The following is a 12,916-nucleotide window of genomic DNA, read 5'->3' as shown; positions in this document are numbered from 1 at the left end:
GATAATACGCAGATTCTGGGTTTTTTCAGTCGTGAAAATAAAAATATTAAAAAAATAGTAATCGTATTTGCAAATACAAATGTGATACATGTAATAAACGTAAAGTACTAATTTTTTCAGTGTTCACTACATAATGTTCTTATTATTAAATGTGTCATGTCATTGTCTCGCATCTATTCTTGTTAGATCTTGTCAGTGTCTAAAATTATTAGACCCAGTTTGTGACGTCTTAGTTCCCAGCCCACCACCGTAGGTGATAATCAGGAACACTCACTTCCACGAAGCCTGTTTTTCGGAGAAACCCAAAATACTGGCCAAGTGGCAGGTTATGGTTCTTCATAAAAACCAGAATACTGCATCAAAAAAAAACTCTCGAAAGATCAAATACTATTCCATACGGTAATGAAATTTTCCATTCCTAGCTGTACCTATGAATACCCTCCACTCTAGTCTCTCTTGGTTTGCCTTATATTATATATAAAATTAATTATATAAATAAAACTAATATTCTATTTATAATTAAAAAGTATTTGGATTAGTTCTGATTTTTTAAAACTATGAGAGATCCATTGTGCATAAAAGCTCGCTTAAAAGAGTTGAATTTTGAAGTCATTTTCTTCACCCCTGCTATCACAGGCATCTTGATTATGTTAAAGTAAAAGGAAGCCAAAAAAAACACGCAACATGAAAGCAAAGGACACCAGCAGGAAAAAGAAGAAAGAAAAACCAACCTCAGGGGTTCAGACCGATCTTCTAGAGCTGCTACTGGTATGGGAGTGGTCTTGGGGCAGTAAGTGTTGGGTCAACCTCACCTAAGGAAAGGAGGCATATCTTTTCGTTTTCCCACTCATTTTATGAAATTAAAGTGCTTGTTGGGATTTTTTTTTTTTTAAATATCGTCTGTATCCTCTCTTTCTTTGAGCTAATTGAGACTTGAGTTATCCTCGTTCACGGAAAATATGCATCGACCCAGGTCTTCAAGCTCTGAACATAATGTGGCATTGCACGAAGTTTTAACATTATTTCAATATTAATAAATAGTATCCCTTCATTTACAACTGGCAATTTTGCTTCTACAAATTCCCACTCCTTGTATCCATGTGTTAAAGTTGTTCACCATGTAGCTTGGCTTTGCCAGGCTATGCTCACAAATGTTGTAGATGGTAGCATTTCTTAATCTCTCTTTGGCTTTGCCTTTGCGATTGGTGATCTCTCTTTGCCCTCAAAGATAATCCAAATACTTCGTATGATTACTCACTGTTTCTTTCTTACAGTTGCTTAAATTACTAGTTCCGTAGCTGAGAGAAACTAGTTCAGTGTTTACCTGGTGTCCTCATTTTTCCTCGCTGGGTTCGCTTATCCTGTTGTGGTTAATTTGGGTTTAGTCATCTAGCCGTTAGCTCTGTGCCAGTTCCAGCAATCCGCTGTTTGCTTTCTAGTGCTATTGTTTTTGCAAGGAGTGGAGTGGTTCATTTGGTTGGTGCCTAGAGTTCTTTCATAGAAGGTACATTGGTCACTAGTTGGCCATTGGGATGCACATGATGCATGCAAATAACATCTGGCTGAGCGGTAGTTGAACCGTGGGCTGCTACTATTTGTAGCTAACCTGGGTCTTGATTTGGCAGCATATCAAAGCATTAGAAGCTGCACTTTTGCATATCACAGGATTGTTTGTAAACTCAAGCCTATGATGACTCAGGAAGCATTTAATGATAATTATATTATTGTTTTTCATAGCCAGAAAGCATATACATTTCAGAATGGCAAGTATGATTATATATAGATTGATATACAGTCATGCTAGTTTTATATATATACAGGCAATTATGATGCCCTACACTGAAGCAATCACCTAACATGAACATCATAAGGAACAAATACAGGGTCTGGGACAATAAGTGGCAATTTATCAATGTACATGAAGAGCCTATTAGAATTCTCTCTCAATATCAGTGATAAATCAACGATCTCGCTCTTCTCGGTGTAAATCCAAAGGTCACATGAGTTGACCCTTTTGAGACTGTCCCGACAGAAGGGACATGACTGAGACCGGCCGTGCCTGAGATTAACAGGAATATAAAAAACATCAGATCACTTATGAAGCATGAGTGGAACACGAATCCTGAATCATGAACCTATAACGATGCAAACACTTCTATACAGTAAAACCGGCTTTGGTAACTGCCAGTATGGATAATTCTACTTTCGAAGAATAAAAAGGCTCAACAGTTCTACGAAGTAGTACTTGGAGAAGAAATAACTTACCAATCCCGATAACACTTCAAACACAGAGAGTGGCTACAGTTAGGCAAAACAACCATGCTGCTCATCTCCAAGCAAATCCCACACTCTTCTTCCCTTTCTAAGTCAATTTCAGAGAGTTTCCCCCTCTCGGATTCATCCTTCTTACGGTACCTCATGGTACACACTTCTTTCTGTTTCCTATCTTCCAAACTGGTAATGCCTTTTTGAAGTTGCAATAAAGACGGGAATATTACCGCTGTTTAAGAAAAACAAACTAGTGAGTCGGATTTCACTGCAATGTGCAAACCATATTGTCAGCCCCAATGATTAAAGAGAATGACTGAGACCGAGAACAAGCATTTCAACTAAAAACTTCAATTTATCAGAAAACTTGCTGACCATAAAATTCTCTAATGCTGGCTTTCCTCTCATACACAGACATGGTGGTCTTGCCATCCGCATAGGTCTGCATCAATTCATGACATTGGAACCCCCATTGTAAGTAATTATCAGGTAACAGATTAAAAATTTGGTCGCAATAAAAGAACAGTGAGAGACTTGGGAGAGAAGGGAGAGTTTGAGGCCTTAAACGTATCTTGGAAAATTGAATGTGGCAAAGAAGCATACCATATAAATAAGTATCCGGAGTAAACCAAGGGCACCAGCTAGTTGGCAGTCGGTCCACTGAACAAGGAAAAGGAAAAACTGAGCCGCAGGGCTGTAAGACAGTCTCATTTGAAGTCGTGCTCCATCTTTCTCCCTCGGATAATCTAAAGCCCTGAAATCAGACCGGAAAAAGCAAGTTAAAAATCAGGCTGTGCCAATAATTAAGCAAAAAAGAATGTCCTTACTATATTGTGCACTCATAATCTTTGACATTAGCATGGACTACTGAAATTTTTACACATTGAGTGGCTCCTGTATTAGCTACAGATACAAGACCCTGTTCATTGTCTATACACCAAATAAAGGAATTGTAAAGCTTAGATCATTTAGAATCAAGGGATACCCTTCACTCAAATCTCATTGTCGGCTTACAAAATTCCATTTGTTTGTGTTTATGCATTCGGAAGCCAGAATTAAGAAATGCTTCGTTCCTTACAATCTATTTCTACAAATTCATAACCATACACATTTTGACTGAAAATTTTAAACCCATTGCTGGTAAACACAATGTGACATTTTGGATTACAACTATCCAGAATACATTTGAGACTTTAGAACTTCAATAATTTGGCTGTGAAAACTTTTATTGTCAAACACTAATTATGGAAACAATCGGCCCCAACAAAGTCAACAACCATAGGAGAAAAAACTTAACCAACAAGTTTTCATTCAAAGTTTGGCCTTTGTTTGAGTAGATAAGCACACCGCTTTATTTTAAGGGAAAAAAACATTTTTCTTCAAAAAAGGAAAAAAATAAAGTTTCAAGTCAACAGTTAAGCAATCAAAATTCACAAGGATAAAAACAGGAAAACCCCAGAATTTTTTTTTTAAAAAAAAAAAGCAAAAGAAAATATAATCCAATAAAAGAAAGGGGAGAGAAAGAGATATACAGAGTATTGGCGTGCTGAATATCAGCTTCGAGCGCTTTTAGTGAATCCTTAAAAGATAACTTTCCCATGACCGGGTATTTTCCCAGAAAATTATTCCCATCAAACAAACACACACAAATCAGACAGCTAAAGTGAAGCCCTCAAAAGGAAAATTCTTCAAACTAGACCCCTCAATTATCCGAATCAAAAGGGAAAATAAAGAGAGAAACAAATTGGTATTATTGTAATTTCGAGAAAAACCTCGTAACTAGCAATACACTATCAGTTACGACATCTTAAAGCAAAGTGAGAACTGAGAGAAGGTGTACGAAATTACCGTGCTGTCCCTAACTGAAGTATAATCAGGTAAGGGATTTCTGTCAAGCCATTTTAGTGATTCCGTTTTAAAGGCCAATCATGCTGAAGAAAGAAGCAAGATGGAATTGTTTCATGCCACCTGGTCGTAACGTGGTAAAATCATATTGGTCAGGCTCACTGAATATAGTGTGATTGTCAGTAGGGTATCTATTAAAACCCGGTGGTAGCGCCTAAAGTTTTATGAAACCAAGGACATATAAAATAAAATGGTGTACCTTTCTATATGCGTTTTTAATTTATATAATTTTGTCCGAGCTACCCATTCTACTATAATCTTTAGATTATCCGAAATATAAAATTAATATATTTTTTAGGTTTTCTTGTAAATCAAACAGGTAAGCTTGATTGTTATTGTTAACAGGGAGAAATTAGAATAAATTTTAAAGGGATTGAATAAAATTTTAATTTTTATAATTTATCACTAAAGTATAATTTTATTTTAGTAATTTAAAATTTTTAAAAAATTTAATGGATTAAATTAAAATTTTTCATTTTAGGGAGTTGAATTAGAGCTCATGCCAACCCCTATATCCGCCTCTGATTGTTAATTGATATTGTTCTCGATGTAGAAGATAGAGATTTAAATATGTTAAAATGTATTATTTTATTTTTATGAGTTGGAGAAAAATTAAATAATTTTAAATATTGTATAAAAAATTAATATGAATAAAATTATTAAAAAATTCTATACAGAATCTTAGGATTAAGTTATTATTTATAATAATTATTTACATTGAAATGCAGTAGTGGATGGTAATGGGTTTAATAATCTTCAAAAGTGTGCTTAACTTGTTTATTTAAATATAAATTTACTAATTTTTATTTAATATATTATTTTATTGAATTCAAAATATTAATTTATACTTTTATAAGTATCATTTTAACTGGTACTATTACTAATTAATATTTCTTAATTTGTAACCTGATTTTATTAACAATTTTTATTATTATTTATGTTAGAGAATTTGTGATTATCTTTTCTATAATAAATTTTAAAATTTAAATTGTGTTATTTTTTAATAAATTTTTATTATTTTTAAGAATTATTAACATATTAAATCATTTGGAGAATAAAATTACTATTATATTGATTTAATACAAACATGCATAAACGCACAATCAAACTCTTATTAAAACATAATATAGTTAGGAAAAGTGGGGAAAAATTAAACATAGTAGTTGAATAAACATGGAGTATTAGTGCTGCCCCATGATTATTGTAGTTCAATGATTACTATATAATATGTTCTCAATATTTTAGGTATACTTGAATATTTTATATACATGAATGTATTAAGGAGGTATTTTTATTATAAGGATTTGATTAAATTGATATTTATTATTAAATAAATTAATTTTATTTATGTATTATTAAGAAGAATTAAATAAGACTAAATTGAAATAGAATTAATATTGATTGTTTAATAAACATCATTTATTAATTTAACAAAGTTAGTATTTTTAAAAGATTTTTATGGTTCGTAAATAAAATCTTTTGTTTGAAATTAAATTGCAATAAGAAAAATAATTTTAAAGACATTTTTGTACGATAAATGTTAAGCTTGTTATAATTTGGACTTATTTAACTTCTTTCTAATAGAATAGAGATTATATTATTTCATTTAATAGAAGAATTAATTTGATTCCGTTCCTATAATACAAGACCTTCTAAATACCTAACCCATAATTAATCTTAAAATATTTTAGTTAACTTATTATAATAATTTGAAACTTATATATTTGATTTTAAAATATATATGTATCTTTTCATTAAATTAATTAAGGTTTGATGAATTTATATGGGGAAGCACTAAAGGATATGCATAGATAGGGCCAGTTAAAGGATAAGGTCAATCAGCCAGCTTGTTAAGCTAAAGTCCTCAAATTTTGCAACTTGGCATCGTTGATGTATCTTTTTATCTTTTAATTATTGCCTTTCTAAAACGTCCATATCCCGACAAGAATTAAAAAAATAATAAATGAAATGTCATATAGAAAATATCTATCACAGCACTAGAAGATTTTAATCTATATATGAAAGGCAACATTTATGAGTTTTGTTTTCTTATCATAAAGAAGAGTCTGAATATGATTTTTAGTGCGAAATGTCAATAATTTTTATCAACTTTGATGAATGATATCCACAATCACAATACAACAAGCGTGTCTTCATTAATGGTGTATTTTCATATAGTTAAGTTAAGTGCTACTTTTATTTTTATTACTATTAGTAGTAGTAGTTGTTTTAAGAAAACGACTCTTCATAAAACAAATAAAACAACACACACACACAATTAATCAAAATTCCTAAGCATCAAATAATTTTCTTCATCTTTTGTTTTGTCTCCTAGACATTAATCATTTGACGAAAGATCATTATTTACATTTAATATCACCTGAAACGTAAGGAAGGAAACTACCAAAATATCTCAACATAAACTAAACATAAGCCTTGTTCACTCAAACATGCTACTAAAAAGTAGTTCTAAACTATGATCTCGATCGGTGTAACCTGTGGGGTGTGTCTCGTATTTTCAATCGAATAGATTGCAATATCATGACAAGAAGCTTTTCGACTTTGCAACAACAGATAACATTGTGACGACATGAATGAGGACGTATTCCCCACATAAATCGGGTTTTCTCTCCTAATTAAGCTCTGCTATTTTTTCCAGTTAAACTCAAATTACTCCGACAGATATATTTTAGTATGATTAGATTTCTAATCTTAACCTATTTAAAGAGGCATTATATTTCTGTGTTTAGAGGCTAATTAAGAGACAATTAAAGATGAAATATTAAAGAGTTTTTCTTTTGGGAGCAACAAGATATAGTTACAAATGAGTTTTTGTGAGAATTTTCATGATAACTATGAAGAGAATTTTGTTCCTAAATTAGTGCTTTTTATTCAAGGTTTGAGTTTGTGCGTTTAGTACATTTAAGTTTATTTTGTTCATATTATACTTTCGTTTATTTACTTTTTTTTTTTTTGTGAAAAGTCGAAAACTCCTTTTTCTATTATTTTTATTCGCTTAGGAGAGTTTTCAACATAATATTTAATATTTTCTATTTTACTTATTCTTTGTTTATACAGATTAGTTTCCGACAAATGACTAATGATTTATTACATCACCACAAATAAATGACAAATTGTCCCTACTTTGGCAGCATTCGATTAATGGCATAGTTTAATGAAAACAGCTAGAGAATTAAAACTTTGATCACCCTGATGTCTTCTTTTCTTCCACACATATATATATGCTGCCATTATAAACTAAACATCAGAGACAAAAACCTTATTAATGGATCACAGAGGCAGTTTATTTACAAACATATATATATTTCAAATGATTGGAGAAGCTGGTTGGATTTCTTGTCATATATTGTCTTGAAAATGGCCTCAAGCATTTTGCCACTGTAAATACTCAAAAGCGTCGTCGTTGCTTAATATTCAAAATGGAAACCAGATAGTTTTTCGAGCGTTGTGAAAATGAATGATTGATCGGCAATGTCGTCATTGTGTCAAGGGTAGAATCAACTCCCCCTCCACCAGAGAAGGCGTCGCCGCCACCTAGGCTGAGATACCAGTTGATGGTTTGAGTCCGAGCTTTACATTAGTTTGATCTAACAAGAAAAATTTGCAATTAGTTAGTGTTTAGTAATGAGAAGTTAAGAACTTGGCTGGTAGCAACACAAAATGTATCGGAATCTAAATTAACATGTTAATTAAAATTGTTATCTTAAATATGATTATGTCATAATAAAAATGTGATTATTTGGTTTAATAAGGGAAATGGGGATTTAGGTCGGGGTAGCTTAACTTACCCAAAGGGGCTGGAATTTTATGAACAAAAAAGCATGCGGCAATGGCAGTGTAACAGAGGCAAAGAACTATTCCTTTCATGTAGTGTGAAGTTCCATCCTGAGAATGAATAATATTGTGTATATATATATTTGTATAGAAATCATGTAGTATATATAATTTTATGTTATGTTATAAAGAAAAAGAACCTGCAAAGTGAAGGCTACAACAAGGATTGTTAAGGCAAGAGAAGCAGTTTCAAGAAGACTGAAATCAAGGTCCATTCGGACTCTCATTATCCAGCCAACCACAACACATAAGGGAACCTGAAATTCATAGATAAATTGATCAGTCCCAGTTCCCTCTTAACATTCATTTTATAATTAAACCTGTTTTGGCTTCCTAAATCTTACAGCAAACATAGATATTTGAGTTGCAGAACCCAAAGCAACACCCAGAGATATATCCTGAAAAGAAAAAAGTCCCATATTGAAATGATTGATAAACTTTTATTTTATGTCCAAATAATATTATTCATAAACAAATGATACCGTTGCATTCACTTCAAATTAGAAATGAAAATAAAAATAAAAATTGTACGTACGTACCAACTTATTCTTATAAGCAAAGATGATGGCTCCAGCATGTTCGGCAGCATTCCCCACAATAGGTATCAAAATGATGCTGATAAAGGTAACAGAAATGCCCCAAGATTCTGATGCAGCCTGACATATTAATAAACACATGATATACTTGTTTTGTTTTGATACAAAATTGAAAAGGCAGTAACTGTTTGAAAGGGTATACTTTGGTACCTCAATTGTGCCCACCACATACTCGGATAACAAAGCTATGATGAGAGTCATACCAACCAACCAGCTAAATGCACTCCAAAATCCTATCACTGCCTTTTCTTCCTCCTCTTCTTCTTCTTCGTCTTCCTGCCCGTATCATTCATTATTTAAGTCACTAATTATGGCTTATTTCTCATCATACATCCATGCCACAAAATTAAGTCAAATTTATAATCTTCTTCAAAAATTCAAACTTTTAAATCCAAAATAATTTATCTAAACCCAAATTCCATTGTTGCTACTTATATATACGGTAAAGTCAAGGGACAGACAAGGTCTTCCGCCTTTTTCCTCTCCTCAAAAATTTGTAATATTATTTTATAATCCATAAAATTGTTTTATATTTGCATTTTCACACCCCAAACATTTATAATTTACTAGTAGCCCCCAAGAGAATTTCTGCCTTTATCCTTGTACTTAAATTTTTTTTCTACTATAAGATAAAAGGAATACATTCTACAAATGAAATCTACCATAACAGTCGGTGATTCATAGAATAATTCAGCCACTAAGTTCGGAGTTAATTTTTTAAAAGTTAGTATATATTTAAAGTTTAGTATTAACATTTAAGGGTTAGGGTTTAATATTTATCAAGGTTTAAGTACGTATTTATGTTTTGGGGTATAAAAGGAGAGCAAAGGTCTAAATCAGCACAGATTTAAAATTTAATAATTAGTGTTGAAATTTTAGTATTCAATATTTATATTTAATAGTATAAAAAAATAAAATTATTATGGAATAATGTCTATTATTCTCCAATGGGAATCACGGACTATGCAGGGTAGGGGTACCTTTCGAGTTAAATGCAAAATCAGTTCTGAAGTTGGGCGTTCAATTTTTTTAGAGAAATACTTTTTCAGTGCATATTTTTTAACTATGGGAATTAAATAGAAACTCGAGATTCTAATGCATGCATAGACAAAAAGGGACTGTAACGACTGTTACCTAAAAGAAGGCTTTATTTTTTTCTTTTTCATACTTGTATACCATTTTTTAAGCTTTACTTTATTCGAAACAATTAATAATCACCTGACGAGAGTCGAAAATCTGCCTATGAGTTTTAAGCTGGAAGATGATATATCCGATATAAGCCACAAGCATAAGAATGCTACTTGCTCTTGACAGCTGAAGTGTAGAGTCAGCAATCAAAACCCCTGGCGCTGCCGCGTATCGAGACATCAATGGCAACATGTGGCAAAGCAATCCCAGCAACAGCAGCGAAGAGTTCACATCTGCTTGCTTCTGCAATAATTTCATTTTATAAAATCATCACTATAATATATAACATTACTTAATGAACCCAAACTCGATGTCTTACCCTGTCATATCGTTGTTCCTTTTTGAGGTTGGCTAGGCCTCCACAAAGGAGAGAGGAGCCAAGAACAAGGAGGAGATTGGAGAGAATGGAACCCAGAAGAGAGTACTTGAGAACATGTATTTTGCTTCGGTAGAGAGCAAATAAAGCTATTATCAGCTCTGTTGCATTTCCACATGTTGCATTCAATAATCCTCCAACTGCAACCAAATATATCAATCCCCATCTCTCATTGTTTTCGATCCTCAACATTTTTATTCAGTTATGAGAAAAAAGGAAAAAAATTACCTGTTGGACCGGTGTAGTATGCAATTTGTCTGAGTTATTATACGAAAAAATAAATAAATAAATCGTCAGAAATCTTGCATATAAAAATATATTAAATGAAAAGAAAATAGCTTATAACTTACTCAGTGAGGAAGCTGACTCGCTCGGCAAGCGGCGTAAGTCCAAGCAAACTCAAAGCAAATATCCAATGCTATTTCCAACAATAATTCGCATTCAAGAAAAAAAAAATCAATTATCACGACACCCTTCTCGTTGCATTACGGTTGGAGTAAAATAATAATTAATGACCATAATATCGTATGTTGATCTTCGAAAAGAAGATACTTCTGCATTAATAATTGAAAACATGGTTTAGGTAAGTACTTACTCTCCCAAAGTTGTAGAAATCAGCAGCAATGGCCAAAGGGATGGCGGGGAAGAGAACAGCAAGCTTCGTACCAAGAATGACCTCCTGCAAATTTGCTAAGAACTGTCGAAGCATCTGAAACCGAAGCTTGGAAACCAGCAAGGGGTCGGATTTCTTACGCAAAAGTGAATTCGACATGTTTTGAGCTGTCCGAATCCCATTGTTCCATGATTCTTTACCCATCGCAGCCTTCTTAGACTGATCTCCTCCATTCTCCATACGATAGAACTCCCCTGCCGGTTCCATTGATATCCAAACAATATAATATGATGAAGAAGAAACTAATTGAAATTACTAACTTTATTTCTTTTCTATCTTACCAACATTAATAAAGCAAATCATGTAAGGTTTTTGTTGTGTTTTTATATGCAAATGGGAAGCGTAGCCGTAGATATCAAATGGTTTATTGACGTCGTTGAAAAGAATCGAAACTGTACCGTTTCATTTTCGGATGTGCAGCTTCCTGGAATTTTCCCACTTGTCTGTTTTCATCCTTGCAAGAGAATTTAGCCTTCCACGTACAGTTTACATATAGATGAAGTGTCAAGCTGGGGCTGTTGTAAATCAATAGTTTTGCACCTCTTGCTTCAAATCAAAGCTGGCTCCCTTATTAATTCGAAACACAGTATTAATAAAGTTAAATTTTGATGAATTTATAAATTTATTATATTGGATATACTATGAAATATGAATGTTTAACAAACATAAAAATGATATCTAACTCACATATTTAATTTCCTCATTAACATTACACCACATAATTAAACACAATTAATTGTACCATTAATATATATCAATGTATACATATTCTTTTTCCAGCATTAGAATTTCAGGGCATGGAAGCTTTTATAATATGTAAAGTTTGCATAGAATTTTTTGCACTTTGGATTGTTATTTTATATTACAACTAAATTGGATTCAATTTAAGTAATTGTATTTCCCAGGCTATTATGTAGTGTAGAAGACTTTCCACAGACGGCATCCATATTGGAATAATTTACAGGTGTACAGATTTTGTATAGTTAGAGACGTGAAGAGTCATGTACGTTTTTTTTAGAGCAAGTTAGCTATTGATATTTTTTTTGTGAATTTTTTTTAATCATAGAAAAGAAACACATAAATTAAATAGATATAATTTTTGGTGCCATAACACTAATAGCATCAATACCAAATTAACTGATCAAAAAGCTTCACTGGAGGAGAACAATAGAAAAAACTTTGTAGTGTTTGTCCCCGAACCATTGATGCTAGGCCATCAGCAAGTTTATTACTCTCTCTGTAAACATGTTGGATAATTATATTCCACTCCTTCAAAGAATCTCAGTAAACATTTGTGCATTTTAATTTCACAATATACATACTTTATACTTTTATGTCAATTTAATTTTAGTTTGTTGATTTGTAAATTTTAAAAATATATATACAATTTAATTTAATTTTTTAAAAACTAACGCTAATAGTTTTTCCTTCCTTATTGCTATTTTTTCCTCTTAAAGCGTTAGAACCTTCCTTATTGCTATTTTTTCCTTTGTTGGTTCAAATTGTATCACTTTCTTAATTTAATCAAAACAATATGATAAAATGCAAGTATTTGACCCAGAGTTGTTGAACGAAATTTCCTTATTTAAACCTTTAATAGTTGATGATTTTCACTGGGGAAAATGAAATGATATATACAATAGAGAAAAATAAATAAAATGTGAGTGTTATAAGATATTAAAATAAGGGTGATTTACGCTGTAAATGATGTAAAAAGTCATAAATATGGAATAGTTATAATTTTTTTTTTGGTGAATAATAATAATAAGATAAAATTCGAACAACCAACACGACTTGAACTCAAGTCATATTTGGGGACAATAAATACCCTTGACCGTTAAGGTATATATGGGGTTCAATGGTTACAATCTTTTAATGTAAAGTATAGGAGATCGATAATATTGGTTAACCAAAAGAAAACTCGTAATCATGAATTAGATTAGGAGGGAATGAAAAAATGGATAAAAAAAATATTGGAGTGTGTTTGAACATTGGAAATGAAAGAGGGGGCTTCACCGAGATTTTCGGCGACAACGGCGCTACCTAGGAGGAGGA

The 12,916-nt window shown here is 32.1% G+C and overlaps 2 protein-coding genes and 1 long non-coding RNA gene across 4 annotated transcripts; 1 reads left to right on the top strand and 2 right to left on the bottom strand.

The window, feature by feature from the left end:
* Positions 1–23: 23 nt before the first annotated feature.
* Positions 24–1,065, top strand: LOC128292817 (uncharacterized). The gene is made up of 2 exons (XR_008282750.1): positions 24–399; positions 637–1,065. It is a non-coding gene; the product is annotated as an uncharacterized LOC128292817 (long non-coding RNA).
* Positions 1,066–1,753: 688 nt separating this feature from the next.
* On the bottom strand, positions 1,754–4,388 carry LOC108487108 (E3 ubiquitin-protein ligase AIRP2). 2 transcript variants are annotated; one of them, XM_017791346.2, is made up of 5 exons: positions 3,801–4,388; positions 2,872–3,022; positions 2,644–2,710; positions 2,266–2,500; positions 1,754–2,059 (listed from the first exon to the last, which is right to left on the bottom strand). In XM_017791346.2, the coding sequence occupies exons 1-5, from the start codon at positions 3,866–3,868 to the stop codon at positions 1,849–1,851; spliced, it is 732 nt and encodes a 243-aa protein (XP_017646835.1). In that variant the 5' UTR covers positions 3,869–4,388; the 3' UTR covers positions 1,754–1,848. The 2 variants fall into 2 exon arrangements, with proteins under 2 accessions (XP_017646835.1, XP_017646836.1); XM_017791347.2 differs by having other exon boundaries at positions 4,117–4,386.
* A 2,868-nt stretch (positions 4,389–7,256) lies between these two features.
* On the bottom strand, positions 7,257–11,208 carry LOC108487417 (vacuolar cation/proton exchanger 3-like). Its single transcript, XM_017791759.2, has 11 exons — positions 10,784–11,208; positions 10,539–10,606; positions 10,417–10,445; positions 10,132–10,328; positions 9,843–10,055; positions 8,775–8,900; positions 8,568–8,684; positions 8,373–8,426; positions 8,169–8,285; positions 7,983–8,079; positions 7,257–7,781 (listed from the first exon to the last, which is right to left on the bottom strand). Exons 1-11 carry the CDS (start codon positions 11,066–11,068, stop codon positions 7,729–7,731), a joined length of 1,356 nt encoding a protein of 451 aa, XP_017647248.1. The 5' UTR covers positions 11,069–11,208; the 3' UTR covers positions 7,257–7,728.
* Between the last annotated feature and the right edge of the window lie 1,708 nt (positions 11,209–12,916).

This window comes from Gossypium arboreum, chromosome 5, assembly GCF_025698485.1.
Source record: "Gossypium arboreum isolate Shixiya-1 chromosome 5, ASM2569848v2, whole genome shotgun sequence".
Taxonomy (NCBI): domain Eukaryota; kingdom Viridiplantae; phylum Streptophyta; class Magnoliopsida; order Malvales; family Malvaceae; genus Gossypium; species Gossypium arboreum.
The sequence above is the reverse complement of the archived record's forward strand: the minus strand, read 5'-3'. Positions and strand labels throughout refer to the sequence as shown.